This window comes from Sinocyclocheilus grahami, unplaced genomic scaffold (assembly GCF_001515645.1).
Source record: "Sinocyclocheilus grahami isolate Dianchi unplaced genomic scaffold, SAMN03320097.WGS_v1.1 scaffold2017.1, whole genome shotgun sequence".
Classification (NCBI taxonomy): Eukaryota; Metazoa; Chordata; class Actinopteri; order Cypriniformes; family Cyprinidae; genus Sinocyclocheilus; species Sinocyclocheilus grahami.
Genome location: NW_015507196.1, coordinates 8,183 through 22,873, shown reverse-complemented (window position 1 = coordinate 22,873; position 14,691 = coordinate 8,183). Strand labels below are relative to the sequence as shown.

Sequence of the window (14,691 nt, the reverse complement as noted above, 5' to 3'; positions counted from 1 at the left end):
GTGCTGTCTATTTCTTCTGATCATCCTTGAGATGGTTCTACACCTTCATTTGAGTCTAGCTGTGTTTGATTATACTGATTGGACTTGATTTGGAAAGCCACACACCTGTCTATATAAGACCTTACTGCTCACAGTGCATGTCAGAGCAAATGAGAATCATGAGGTCAAAGGAACTGCCTGAAGAGCTCAGAGACAGAATTGTGGCAAGGCACAGATCTGGCCAAGGTTACAAAAAAAATTTCTGCTGCACTTAAGGTTCCCAAGAGCACAGTGGCCTCCATTCCTTAAATGGAAGACGTTTGGGATGACCAGAACCCTTCCTAGAGCTGGCTGTCCGGCCAAACTGAGCTATCGGGGGCGAAGAGCCTTGGTGAGAGAGGTAAAGAAGAACCCAAAGATCAGTGTGGCTGAGCTCCAGAGATGCAGTCGGGAGATGGGAGAAAGTTGTAGAAAGTCAACCATCACTGCAGCCCTCCACCAGTCGGGGCTTTATGGCAGAGTGGCCCGACGGAAGCCTCTCCTCCGTGCAAGACACATGAAAGCCCGCATGGAGTTGTGAGATGGTGAGAAATAAGATTCTCTGGTCGGATGAGGCCAAGATAGAACTTTTTGGCCTTAATTCTAAGCGGTATGTGTGGAGAAAACCAGGCACTGCTCATCACCTGTCCAATACAGTCCCAACAGTGAAGCATGGTGGTGGCGGCATCATGCTGTGGGGGTGTTTTTCAGCTGCAGGGACAGGACGACTGGTTGCAATCGAGGGAAAGATGAATGTGGCCAAGTACAGGGATATCCTGGACGAAAACCTTCTCGAGTGCTCAGGACCTCAGACTGGGCCGAAGGTTTATCTTCCAACAAGACAATGACCCTAAGCACACAGCTAAAATAATGAAGGAGTGGCTTCACAACAACTCTGTGACTGTTCTTGAATGGCCCAGCCAGAGCCCTGACTTAAACCCAATTGAGCATCTCTGGAGAGACCTAAAAATGGCTGTCCACCAACGTTTACTATCCAACCTGACAGAACTGGAGAGGCTCTGCAAGGAGGAATGGCAGAGGATCCCTAAATCCAGGTGTGAAAAACTTGTTGCCTCTTTCCCAAAAAGACTCATGGCTGTATTCGATCAAAAGGGTGCTTCTACTAAATACTGAGCAAAGGGTCTGAATACTTAGGACCATGTGATATTTCAGTTTTTCTTTTTTAATAAATCTGCAAAAATGTCAACAATTCTGTGTTTTTCTGTCAATATGGGGTGCTGTGTGTACATTAATGAGGAAAAAAATTAACTTAAATGATTTTAGCAAATGGCTGCAATTTAACAAAGAGTGAAAAATGTAAGGGGGTCTGAATACTTTCCGTACCCACTGTATATATATATATACAGTATATATCAATTTGAATGATCAATTAAAAATAAAAAGCACATTAAATCCATATATTTGTTTTTTCATTATTTAATTTATTCATGCATGTATTTTTTTCATGCCAAGTTTATTATAGTTAATTACAACTACAACCTTTATTTATGCTAGTTTATTTATTTACATTTATTATTTTTCATTAGTTTTATTGATGCACTAAAATAAATAAAATAAAAATGATATAGACATATTTAATAAACTACTAAAAATGACAAAAATGCAACAAAATTACTCAAACTTTAACTGAAATTAAAATGAAATTATAAAAACAAAAACTGATTCAATAGTATATAACGCTATCTCAATCATACTAAAATAACACGGCTTCATACATGGTTTATTTTTATTTTATTCATGGTTTATTTTATTTTATATTGTCACATTGAATTGAATTGAATTGAATTGAATTGAATTGAATTGAATTTGCCCAATACATCAAAAGCAGACAGACAAAATGCTAAACTGTCTCTGAAAGACGTCACATTGCAGACTGCATTGTGAATGCCGTTTCATGCCGCCTTTAAGTACATCATATATATATATATATATATATATATATACTGTATATATAATCAATTTGAATGATCAATTAAAAATAAAAAGCACATTAAATCCATATATTTGTTTTTTCATTATTTAATTTATTCATGCATGTATTTTTTTTCATGCCAAGTTTATTATAGTTAATTACAACTACAACCTTTATTTATGCTAGTTTAATTATTTACATTTATTATTTTACATTAGTTTTATTGATGCACTAAAATAAATAAAATAAAATGACAAAAATGCAACAAAATTACTCAAACTTTAACTGAAATTAAAATGAAATTATAAAAACAAAAACTGATTCAATAGTATATAACGCTATCTCAATCATACTAAAATAACACGGCTTCATACATGGTTTATTTTTATTTTATTCATGGTTTATTTGATTTTCTATTGTCACATTGAATTGAATTGAATTGAATTTGCCCAATACATCAAAAGCACACAGACAAAATGCTAAACTGTCTCTGAAAGACGTCACATTGCAGACTGCATTGTAAATGCCGTTTCATGCCGCCTTTAAGTACATCGTGTGAAGCGAGCAGTAATAGAGATATCAGAGGAAGAAAAACATTGACGGCAGAGCCTGTGATGAAGAATTAATGTGTGTGTGCCAGACGAACCTCCCTGAGCTCCCCTATTCTTCTCAGGGCTTTATCTTGACTCTGGCTGAGGATGGCCTGAGAGACACAGACAGAGAGGAATGACAGACTGATATCAGCGCCAAACCTCACAGCAGAGCAAACTCATTAAAGGAAAAACATCAGGAGAACATCCCTCCAGCTGCACGCAAACCACAGCCATTTATTCTGCTGCATCGACTGAATATGAAATTACCTGCGTTTTCTCTTTATCCCGGAGTACGGTTCGGTAAACTGTAACCAACTGAGAGAGAGAGAGGAAAGAGAGAGAAAACATCAGTCCAGTAATAATCATTTCACAAATCAAACTGTTCCATTCCCAAATCAGTGACCACGCCTGATCAGAAGTGTATAATCTAGATTATTGACTAGTTGTGATTAGTTCTGCCACTAGTCAATGCATTGTGTATGACTCAACTAGCTGAAGGTCAGGTGTTGATACCAGGAGGACAATCCCGCTTTCCTGTGGTGGGCAATAAGTGCAACTATACATCACAAATGATAAGCTACTACTAAATATATTTGTAGAAACTTAGTTTTCTGTAAAGCTGCTTTGCAACGATTTGTATCGTGAAAAGCGCTATACAAATAACCTTGAATTGGATTGAATATACTCCATGAAATGTACACATTTTTAAGAAAAGGTAAACAAAACAAAAAAAAACCTGGAAAAAAACATTGCAATAGTCCATCTGACAACTAAAGTAAAGGAGGGAATTTTAATTTGGTCATGTGCATAATAATATTAATAATAATAATAATTTATTATTATTATTATAAATGTAACTTCAGTTATCAATATCATTTGTGATTGGATTTCAGTGTTATTTTAATATTACTAATATAATATTATTTGTTCATATTTTTTATTTTTAGATTTTCAGTTTTTATTTTAATTTTAGTTTAAGTTTTAGTAATTTTGTTATATGTTTTGTAATTTTTTATTTATTTTTTGTTAAAAATTCCTACATTGCTTGAGTTCTTAAAATATTTCTATATAGCTTTAAAACACTTTTATTTCTGTTTTAATTTGAATCATTTTATGATGGACGAATGATTTTAGTACTTCAGCTTTAATTGATTGATTTCAGTTAGTTGCCAATATTCATTCAAATTAGTTTTATTTTGTTTTCAATTTTTAATTTAAAGATTGATGGATGATTTTAGCACTTTAGCTGAAATATATTTCATATTCACTTAAATTAGTTTTAATTTTTACATTTTTTAAGTTTAATATTTTTTATTTTTCTGTTTTAATATTTAAGTTTTAGTAATTTTACGTTTTGTCATTTTTATTAGTTTTTTATATTTCAATAATTTTAGGATGGATGGATGGTTTTAGTACTTCAACTTATTTTAGTTTTTGGTTAAATTAATTATAATTTTTGTTTACGAAAGTTTATGCCTTTCAAAGTTTTTTTTCAGCAAATTTTCCATTTATATTTTATTTTAGCTTTCTTTCAATTACCAAAAATAATTTTGAATAGCTTTAGTGTTGGTTAACAATAACAACACTGTTTCATATAAGAGAGGGTCACATTTGACATAAATGTGATGTAAGGAATAAAAAAGCTGTTCCATTATATCCTGGCCAAGCATACAATATGTGTTTTTCCAAAATCATTTCATGTTACCAACCTGAAGTACTTCAATGTTGTCTGGGACACACCAACGATTACACACAACAATGGCAATCTGGCATCAAGCTCGCCTCACTAATTCCTGAGCTGGTCTGAGTGACTGGATCAGGTGTAAACAGGTCAGATCAACCACACACTGTCAGAGCAGTGCATTATCTCAGATTTCTGTGTCATGATTCATGTGCACAGTCAGTACTAGAGGCCTGAGCTCTTCTTGAACAAAACAGACGTGTTCAAATAATCTCTTAATGAGGGCTTAACCATATGCAACGCATGTTCATGCGGCAAAGTTTATTGATTTATTACTTCGCCATTGTCTCGGGACACATCCTACAGCAGAGGAAACGCAGCGATTACAAATGAGCCAAAGAGCTTTCTGTGAAAAGTAAAACACTATTACATCTCAGAAACCTTTTATATCCAGTGAAACTTTCCAGTTTGTGCTTTAATTTGCAATTAACTCTATGCATCAGGAATGGCAGGCCTTTAGATTCAGTGGCTTGAAATCTGAGGCCACTGGTTAAAATACTAATGGACAACAAAGACTGCAGTTTTCATCTCAAGTAAGCATTTAGGGGATTATCCCAAAATGTCTGTATATATATATATATATATATATATATATATATATATATGGCAAGTGATTAAGAAACAAATCTTTTGAATTAGATGCTCAACAATACTAGAAGCATCTAAAATAGTGTTGTAACATCTGAACAATTGCAACTGACATCTGAACCTTACTAAACCTCTCCGGAGCAGACCTGTTGTACAGATCACAGACTGACATTATAAAAGTTGACTTCACAGAAACACTGTCAGACATTAATGCACTGCTCGCTCATTCACTGGTGCTGAACGATGCACCTCTGGTTTACACTCAGACATTTTGCATAACGCATCTCCAAACTCATGAACGATGACTTTGTTGAGATGCAAGTGTGTAACATGAACATGACAGCACCCAGGGAGATCATAAATCTCATAAATTAAAAAAAATTATCAGAAAGTTGATTTTAAACTAAATAAATTGCATCAATAAATCGAAGTTCTGAAATGAAATGACCGTGAAAACTGTTTGCATCTTGTGATCAGAGGTGTTCAAGGCCACATAGGTTAAAAAAAAAAAAATATATATATCCTTTGTATTGTAAACAGTATCTGATGTGACCAGTGGAAGCTTATTTTTGCCACAGAATAAAAATGTAAAAAGGTAAATGTGACTTTATATCTCTCAATTCTGGCTTTTTTTCTTGCAATTCTGAGGTTATATGTCACAATTCAGAACTTTTTTTCCTTCAAAATTTGAAGTATACTCAAAATTGCAAGATATAATTGTGAGACATAAACTTACAATTATGATTTGTGAGATATAAAGTCGCAATTACCTTTTTTTATTAAAAATAAAACAAATAATTGTGACTTTCACCTTGTTTCTGCAATTGTGAGTTAGCAGAATTGGGAAATGTTGAGTTCATATCCCACCATCTGGGCTTTTTTCTCAGAATTCCAAGATAAAAATTCACAATTGCAAGAAGAAAAGTCTAAATTGTGAGATACTAACTCGCAGTTGAGAGAAAAAAGTCCAAACTGTGAGATATTAAATTGCAATTACTGTTTTATTTTTTAATCCATAAAAAAAATAACTAAAAGCTAATTGCAACTTTTACATTGTTTTTACAATTGTGAGATAATATATCATACTACGTCAAAATAAGTCAGAATTGTGAGACAAAAAGTCACAACTACCTTACAATCTTCCATAGTGACAACCTACATATAACAAGCACTGTGCGCTTTTGTGTTTAACTTCTCACCACAAGTAATCTGAGACCCTCCCCTACAAAATCACTAGAAAATCATAATTAGATCTGATCTCAAATCATCAAACAGTCTGACTGACCACAAGTAGGCCTGTCGCAATAATCAATATATCGATATATCAATCGTTTTTGGTGACGCACATTATATTTACTTAACAATTAATGTCACCATGTTTTGTACATTCCACTTGCGCCTGTGTCTTTTGCAGCTTCTCGTACATAACATGGTGCTAGTTCAAATTTAAAAAATGCTTCTACAAAAAAAGTTTCATCTGCAGATATGGTCTTGTTTAGGGATCTGTGCCTTTGTGCATACGGACATCTGACTGCCGAGTAGTGATTGTGTTTTTCAGCAATACAGTGCACCCTTAATTTACAGAGAAAAGAAGGCCTGGGGAAAATCTGTAGATGGAAAAATCTCCATACAAGTAATTTGTGCATTTTTCTTTTTTTCTACTTGCAACTTTGCACTTTTTGTTAAAAAAATTGTATTTACTATTTATTCAGGTTTTTTAATTTCCATGATCTAAATATTCTTAAAAATTAAAAGTTTGTTGTCATTTAGAAGTGTGCAGGCCTTCTTGCATTATTATGCTGTTACACAAAAAAAATGGCAATAATATCGCTAATCGCAATTATTTCTGGAGCAATATATCGCACAACAAAAAGTTGTAATCGTGACAGGCCTAACCACAAGCGATCAGATCACCCAAAATGAAGGTTTAAAAGCGCTCACCTCTGAGTACTTCCCCCTGTAATTGCCGAGGCTTCTCTCGACCCGGTGCAGGCGGTTTAAGAGCTGCTCTTTGGGCAGACTCTCAGCGCTGCCGGGCGAATCCTCCGCCTCGCTCTCGATGTCCGACGGAGGGTCATACGCCGGTGACGACTGGGCTTCATTCTCTCCGACGAGAGTGAGCGATTCTCTGGAGGAGCTTCTGGCCAGACTGTCCCGGGAGCCGGAGCGGAAGAGCCCTTCACCGCGGGCCGAACCCCGGAGCAAAGACTCCACGGAAGAAACCTTCTGCTGCAGCTTCTGGGCCAGAGACTGAGACTCCTCTTTCTGGAGGACAACGAATGCTTTGAGTATACAAGCATTCTAAATAATGATAATTAGGTGAAAAATAAGTAGATTCTGTTTAAGGTCAAAGATTCGAACTGTGATCAAGCCTATTACTCAAAAATGACAGCAAAAAAAATACAAAATAAAATACATTATTTATAATTCTAAGAAAAATACTAATACTAAAAACAATAATTACTATTAGTTCTACTACTACTAATAATGATGATTGTTGTTGTTATAATACTAAAATATACTATATAATACTAATTAATCATAGTATTATTATTATTATGTTATTGTTATTATTATAAATAATAAAGTTATTTAATCATTTTACTACTAATAAAATAAATTATTTGTAATACTAAGATTAATTCTAATAGTAAAAAGTAATTATTACTAGATAAATAATAGAAATAATAATAATTATTATTTTATTTACAATATATGATATACTTATTTATTTTATAATTTCATAATTATTTTTATTTCACATTTTTATTTATATATAGCTTACATTATATATGCTAACTGTAAATTGGTATTTATACACACCTAATGTTGCACTGACTGATTTATGCGGATTTCAATTTACAAGAATTATGCTTCAGTACTTTTATACTGTATACAATGAGGGAAAATGTGTTTAATTGTCATTAAAACAATGCAAAGGGAGATGTGATGTCTGTCTGACACACAGTAATGTGCAAAATTCATTTTATTCAGCACTTTATATTTTTGAAGGAAGTCTCTTCTGCTCAGCAAGGCTAGATTTATTTGATAAAAAATACATTAATATTGTGAAATAACTGTTTTCTATTTGAATGCATTTTAAAATGTAATTTATTCCTGTGATCAAAGCTGAATTTTCAGCATCATTACTCCAGTCTTCAGTGTCACATGATCTTCAGAAATCATTCTAATATGCTGATTTGCTGCTCAAGAAACATTTCTTGAAAGCAGTTGTGCTGCTACACATTTTTGTGAAAACTGATGCTTTTAAGGATTCTTTGCTGCCATGTATGCCAACAAAATGTCTGCATCAGACACTGTGTTCAAATCATCTGCAATGCATGTCATTTAGTCACTTCAGATGCAATGTGAACAGGTCTTTGGTCCACTTTTAACATTTCATGAATGTGAAACACAAATAAAGCACTATTAACTATTACTTGCCTGAGGAGAAGCGATTCCATCCCCGTTCACACTGCCTCTCGGAGAGCTGCCGGCCGCTTTAATGCTCTGCATCAGAACAGAACCGACAAACGTGAGTGAAAGTGTGTCTCTGCAATCAACAGGAGGGGTTAGTATTCCTCCGGCCCATCGTGCTGCACCCCGATTACTCTGGGAGCAGTATTAGTGTTTGCTACGAGAAATGCAGGGGCTTCTGGTTACACCAACCCTAGCCTCATGCAACTCGGAGAGGAACACATGGGGTTAAACACAAACGTAGACAGCATAACTACTGCGTTACACAAACGAGGAGTTAAACACAGCAGCACTACACTAGCAGTTTTGTCAACTGCAATCAGTTCGAACCCGCTAGAGGAGCTGGTTACTGAGAGTGTGTGTGTTTGGCATTGTGGAGTTCAGCAGGGGTTAGACGGCCACAGCGTTCTCCCTGAGGTAGATGAAAGAAATCATGGGTAATGTTTCTCGGTTAATAATGGCAGACATGAGAAAGAATCATCATTGTTAAATTCTGCTTTCTATTCCTACTAATATCTGAAAAAGCAACATGCACACTGTATAATTATTTCTTTTTCAGGTATAGCATTGGCAACAAGGCACATTGGCAAGAATTTACTCTATTTAAATTGTTTTAAATTCATAAAACACAGATTTAAGCACAATGCATGAAATAAAATAACAATAATAATACTGTTGTTGTTGTTATATGATCAATAATAATACTGTTGATGTTTTTCTTAATTATGAATAATAATAAAATTATTATTATTAATAATAATATAATTATAATTAGGGTTGCAAAGGGGTGGAAACTTCCCGGAAACTTTCCAAAAATCCCTGGAATATTCCCAAAAATCCTGGAAAGCTTCCGAAATTTTCCACCTTTTTGCAACCCTAATTATAATACATAATAATAATACTAATACAAATATTAAATAATAACATACATTATTATTTATAATGGTATGAATAATACAATACTAAAGGAAAAAATATATAATTATTATAATAATTTATATTACTGCTACTACCACTAATACGATTAATAGTAGTAATAATAATAATACATTATTATTACTATTATTATTATACTAATAATTACAACATTATATAATACTATTGTTGTTGTTGTTATTATAAATATTAATATTAATAATGATATATATAACACTGCTAGTAATAATAATAAAATATATTATTTTTAATACTACGAATAATACTAATAGTACAAAATCAAATAATTATTATTAGTTATACTACAGCTAATAATGATCATTTTGTTATTATTCTTATTATAACACTAATAGTAATACTATATAATACTAATCATCATCATATTATTATTATTAGTTGTTATTGATGTAGTAGCAAAAAATTGCAGTTTATACTTGGCTAACATGCCTATGTTTGACAGCCATGTAATTCAATAATATAGTTACAAGCACTACTAAATTCTGTCCATTAAAGGCATAAGAACCCATAAATATAACTAAAAAAAAAATGCTGAAAACAGCATCAAAATCAACAAGTGAAGCTCCCTTTCTGTTTGTTGTACTACACACAGAAGGCAATCTCTACGCACTTCAGGCCAAAGATAATAAAGACAATTATTATCAGACATTACCTACTTTGATAACCTAAAGAAAGAACACTTAAACCAACAGTGTCCTTCATAACATCACACACAACCAATTTTAGCAAATAAACATGCTTCCAGTTTACTGAGTGAGGAGCTAAACACATTTGCATATGCCAGATAAGGCCAGGGACACTCTGACTATGTGATGAAAAACAAAAGTTTAAGTCCACTTTACACATCTGAATTATCAGGGTTGTAAATGTCAATGAAAAAAAGACACATATCCACAGGACTGCATAATCATATTGCCCATTTATCACCAAAGACCATCATAATGAGGCCAGTAATACAGCAGATCACATGAAGAGCGTGTGTGATGTGACTGGCTGTGCTGTCTGTCAGCTGATGTGTGTGTAATGAGCTCAGGTGTATGTGGAGGATTATCTGTATGTACAGAGATAAATCCTTCAGTCAGAGCTGAGCCTCTACCGTCTCCACAAACACAGTCAGTCTAGTGGAAAGAGCAGCCTGGTACCGTGTAAAGTAGCCTTACTGTAAAACTGTGCCTAAAACAAATTACAGATGCACAGGCCGTAAAAGGGTTGAGCATATTTGCTTCTTATTTAAGCTTCAGATCAGTGTTGACATTGTTAACTAAAATGATTCAATGTTTTCTTTTATTTGAAGTAAAGGTGCAATAAAATGAAGCATGATAAATATTAGATGGAAAACTTAAACCTATTTTTTATGTTTATTTAAATGTAGCCTTGACAACTAACTAAGTAATAAAGTTACTAAAACGGAAATAAAAATAAAATGAAAAATAGAGATAAAACCTAAAGAATATGACAAAAGAACATATTTAATTTTATAAATGTAATTACTAAAACTTGAATACTAAAATAAATTTTAAATAAATAAAAGCGAAATAAAATAAATAAAAGCTAATTCAAAATATTATAATAGTATATAAATAATACAAAAACAACTCTGTGACAATAGCACAGATATTTTAATAAATAAATAAATATATATATATATATATATATTATAAAAAATGATTACAAAAGCATAACAAAACTACTAAATCAAACTAAAAACTAAAATCTAATTCAAAATATTAATAAATACTATAATAGTACATAAATATTACTAAAATAATACTGCTTTGCATAATGTGACATTAACACAGAGAATCCACTAATGACTGCATGTGTAAACTCATATAAAGTGCTGGAGCATGATGTGTGTATGTGTGTATATATATATATATATATATATATATATATATATATATATATATATATATATATATATATATTATAAAAAATGATTACAAAAGCATAACAAAACTACTAAATCAAACTAAAAACTAAAATCTAATTCAAAATATTAATAAATACTATAATAGTACATAAATATTACTAAAATAATACTGCTTTGCATAATGTGACATTAACACAGAGAATCCACTAATGACTGCATGTGTAAACTCATATAAAGTGCTGGAGCATGCTTTATAGGGGACTGTATAGAGCCAAAAGAGCCTTTCACATGACTCGCATCAGTTCAGTTCAATACACCTCAACATGAAAAATGATGCAGATAGTCATGCAGAGTCATTTTATGAGGATGCTAGTTAGCAAGAAACTGTTTGCAGTCAAGAGCAAACATGTAAGTAAACATAATAGGTCACATATCTGAGCGAAGAACAGAAAAAAAGTCTTGCTAATTTTGTTTATACATCACAGAAAGGGAAAAATTTTTTTAGAACAGACTGATATATCAGTTGGTGATGTGTTTACCAAAATCACTGTGAACCTAAGTAGATCATGTGCATCACTGATGTCAATGGTTTCTACATCTACCAAGACTTGCAATGTTTTTGTGAAACGCAGCCCTGACCGATACTCATTAGCTGATATTTAATACAATTTCAATTCAATTCAAATAGCTTGATTGGAATTACTGTAATACAATATTGCCGAAGTTTAGGATATTTACCAAAAAATAAAAATAAAATCCCACATATTATTATTACTATGATATAAAATGTATTATTATATTATATATTATTTCTATTTTATTATGACAAAAAAGATTTCATTTTATTCAACTGTAAAGTTTTGACTTGAGCGATAGTCTTGGATTTAACATTTTTTAACAAAAAAATTTAAAGATATGATATATACATACTTTTTAATAAAATATATAAAATTATATTATTAGATTATAAATGTTATTTATTATATGAATTATATTATATTACTGATTAACATCACGTTAGATCCTCCTTGTGTAAGTTTTAAAATTAATCAACATTTTTCAAAAGAAAATAAGATAAAGGGTGACACTTCGCTCCAGAGTTCAATGCACTGGGAAATATTGACGCGAGTCATGCGAAAAAATCCTTCAATAATCCAAATTTAGAAACACCTTTAAACAAAGAATTTGCCAAATTAATTTCACAAGGAACTCAACAGAACTCTCAGGGAAGAGCAAGGGAACATTCCACACTGGATAACCGAGGGGAAGCTATGAGGATACGGGACAGGGAATCCATGAAAATATCTAACACTACGGGAATAACATTCATTCCTGGAGATGCCAAATCAGAGGAACCATTCCGAGGTACAAAAACGGAGAAAAGCAACTGCCATCCCACAAATCAGGCCTAAAGAGGAACGCAAGATATTAGATGCAGGGGTTAGGAGCGAGATGCCTTTGAGTTATGCAGAAACGCTGCAAGCAGGTGTTACTCGGCCTCCTCTAGCCCATAACCTCCAAAGGCATCGCAGATGGGACGGGGACAGAGGGTTGCTTTTATTTCTCGAGGGGTGAGGAAGAGGAGAGTGAGGACAGACTCACCGCACTGGGCACCTGGGCCGCTTTGGGTCGTTTTGAGTCGTCCAGAGCAAAGATAGTATACTCAGAGAGAAAAGCAGGCTCTGCTATCATCCCAGCCAGCAGCTGAACGACCCCCCCACACGAGTCAACGCATTAATGACGGGACCGAGGAGTGAAGAGCAATGAGAAAACAACACAATGAGTGAGACGACAGAAAAAGAGCCAGAGAGGATGAGAGAATGACATCTGTGGAAACAGAGAGAGTTGAGACAGCGGATCCACACTGAGGCTGCAGACCTACGCTATTGGATGTCTCTACTGAACCCGACCTTGCCATCAAATCATAATATGCTGTGTATAGAGACATCAAACAGGGAGATCAAGCAGTCTTTGGTACAGAAGAAATTAGGGCTCAAAAATAAGGATGAGTTGACAAAGCAGTGTTGTCACTTTATCTTGTTTATTGATGATGTACACAGGTTTTTGTTTGTTTTATTCCTTGTAACACATCAAGACACCACAATCACAATCAGTGCACCAAAGGGGCACTACTGGTCAAAGGTCTGGAATAATTACGATTTTTTTAAATGTTTTTAAAAGAAGTCGCTTCTGCGCTCAGCAAGGCTGCATTTATTTGATCAAACATACAGTCGAAATTGTGAAATATTATTATTACAATATAAATATTTGCATTTATATTATTTGAACGCACAAGCACACTTTTTAAAACTAAACACATTTCTTAGGTTTAAACTTACACAATTATAGAAATATCGTATAAATTTACTGTGAAGTACTTGAATTATAGATTGTATCACAATGATCTGACAAACACCAAAAGATCGCCTGAAGTTGTTGATTAAATGTATTGTGTCTGCAATCATGAGAAAAGCCTGTGCTATGAGAGTATGGTGTATTCTTATTCATAACAGTTCAGATATTAAACACACAAGAGTTAAAGGGCATATCTGGCACATGAAAGCAGTTGCTGCTTGTATACATGCACTCAAGAGCAATGAGAAGACGGGCTGTTTGCGTCTGACTGCTCACCTCTCTGTCGTTGGGGGAGGCCGGGGCATCTTGGTGCAGGACAGGGGGCTGAGCGCGCCTCTCTCCTGAACTCACCTGCTGCACACATCAAGACACCACAATCACAATCAGTGCACCAAAGGGGCACTACTGGTCAAAAGTCTGGAATAATTACGATTTTTTTAAATGTTTTTAAAAGAAGTCGCTTCTGCGCTCAGCAAGGCTGCATTTATTTGATCAAACATACAGTCGAAATTGTGAAATATTATTATTACAATATAAATATTTGCATTTATATTATTGTTTAAAATACTGGTTTTCTATTTTAATATATTTTATTTCTGAGATGCAAAGCTGAATCATTAGTCTTCAGTGTGACATGATCCTTCAGAAATCATTCTAATATACTGAATTTTGCTGCTTAATATTTTTGTAAAAATGTGCAGGATTTTTTGGTAATAATTAAGCACATTTAAACCCAGCTATAAAACCAGCCTGCTGTAACATAATGTGTATATACAGTATATTTACACACACACACACACACATATATATACTGTACATATTAGTGCTGTCAAACGATTAATCGCATCCAAAATAAAAGTTTTTGTTTACATAATATACGTGTACTGTGTATATTTATTATGTATATATAAATACAAACACATGCATGTATATATTTAAGGAAAAGATGTTGTTTATATATTAAATATATGATATAAATTATATGAATATACATATATACATGCAAATACATGTAAATATTTTAAATATATATATATATGCTGTATGTGTGTGTACTTATATATACATAATACATATACACAGTACACACATATATTATGTAAACAAAAACTTATTTTGGATGCGATTAATCGCGATTAATCGTTGGACAGCACTAATA

The 14,691-nt window shown here is 33.2% G+C and overlaps 1 protein-coding gene across 1 annotated transcript in view; it reads right to left on the bottom strand.

Annotated features, from left to right (window-relative positions):
* Positions 1–14,691, bottom strand: part of LOC107573725 (golgin subfamily A member 4-like) — a 50,077-nt gene that overhangs the window by 34,214 nt on the left and 1,172 nt on the right. Inside the window, exons 2-7 of the mRNA XM_016260167.1 lie at positions 13,809–13,886; positions 12,780–12,881; positions 8,318–8,383; positions 6,815–7,138; positions 2,812–2,859; positions 2,589–2,654 (exon numbers count right to left, since the gene is read on the bottom strand). Coding sequence (XP_016115653.1) covers positions 2,589–2,654; positions 2,812–2,859; positions 6,815–7,138; positions 8,318–8,383; positions 12,780–12,881; positions 13,809–13,886 — 684 coding nt within the window. The remainder of the gene's footprint in view (positions 1–2,588; positions 2,655–2,811; positions 2,860–6,814; positions 7,139–8,317; positions 8,384–12,779; positions 12,882–13,808; positions 13,887–14,691) is intronic.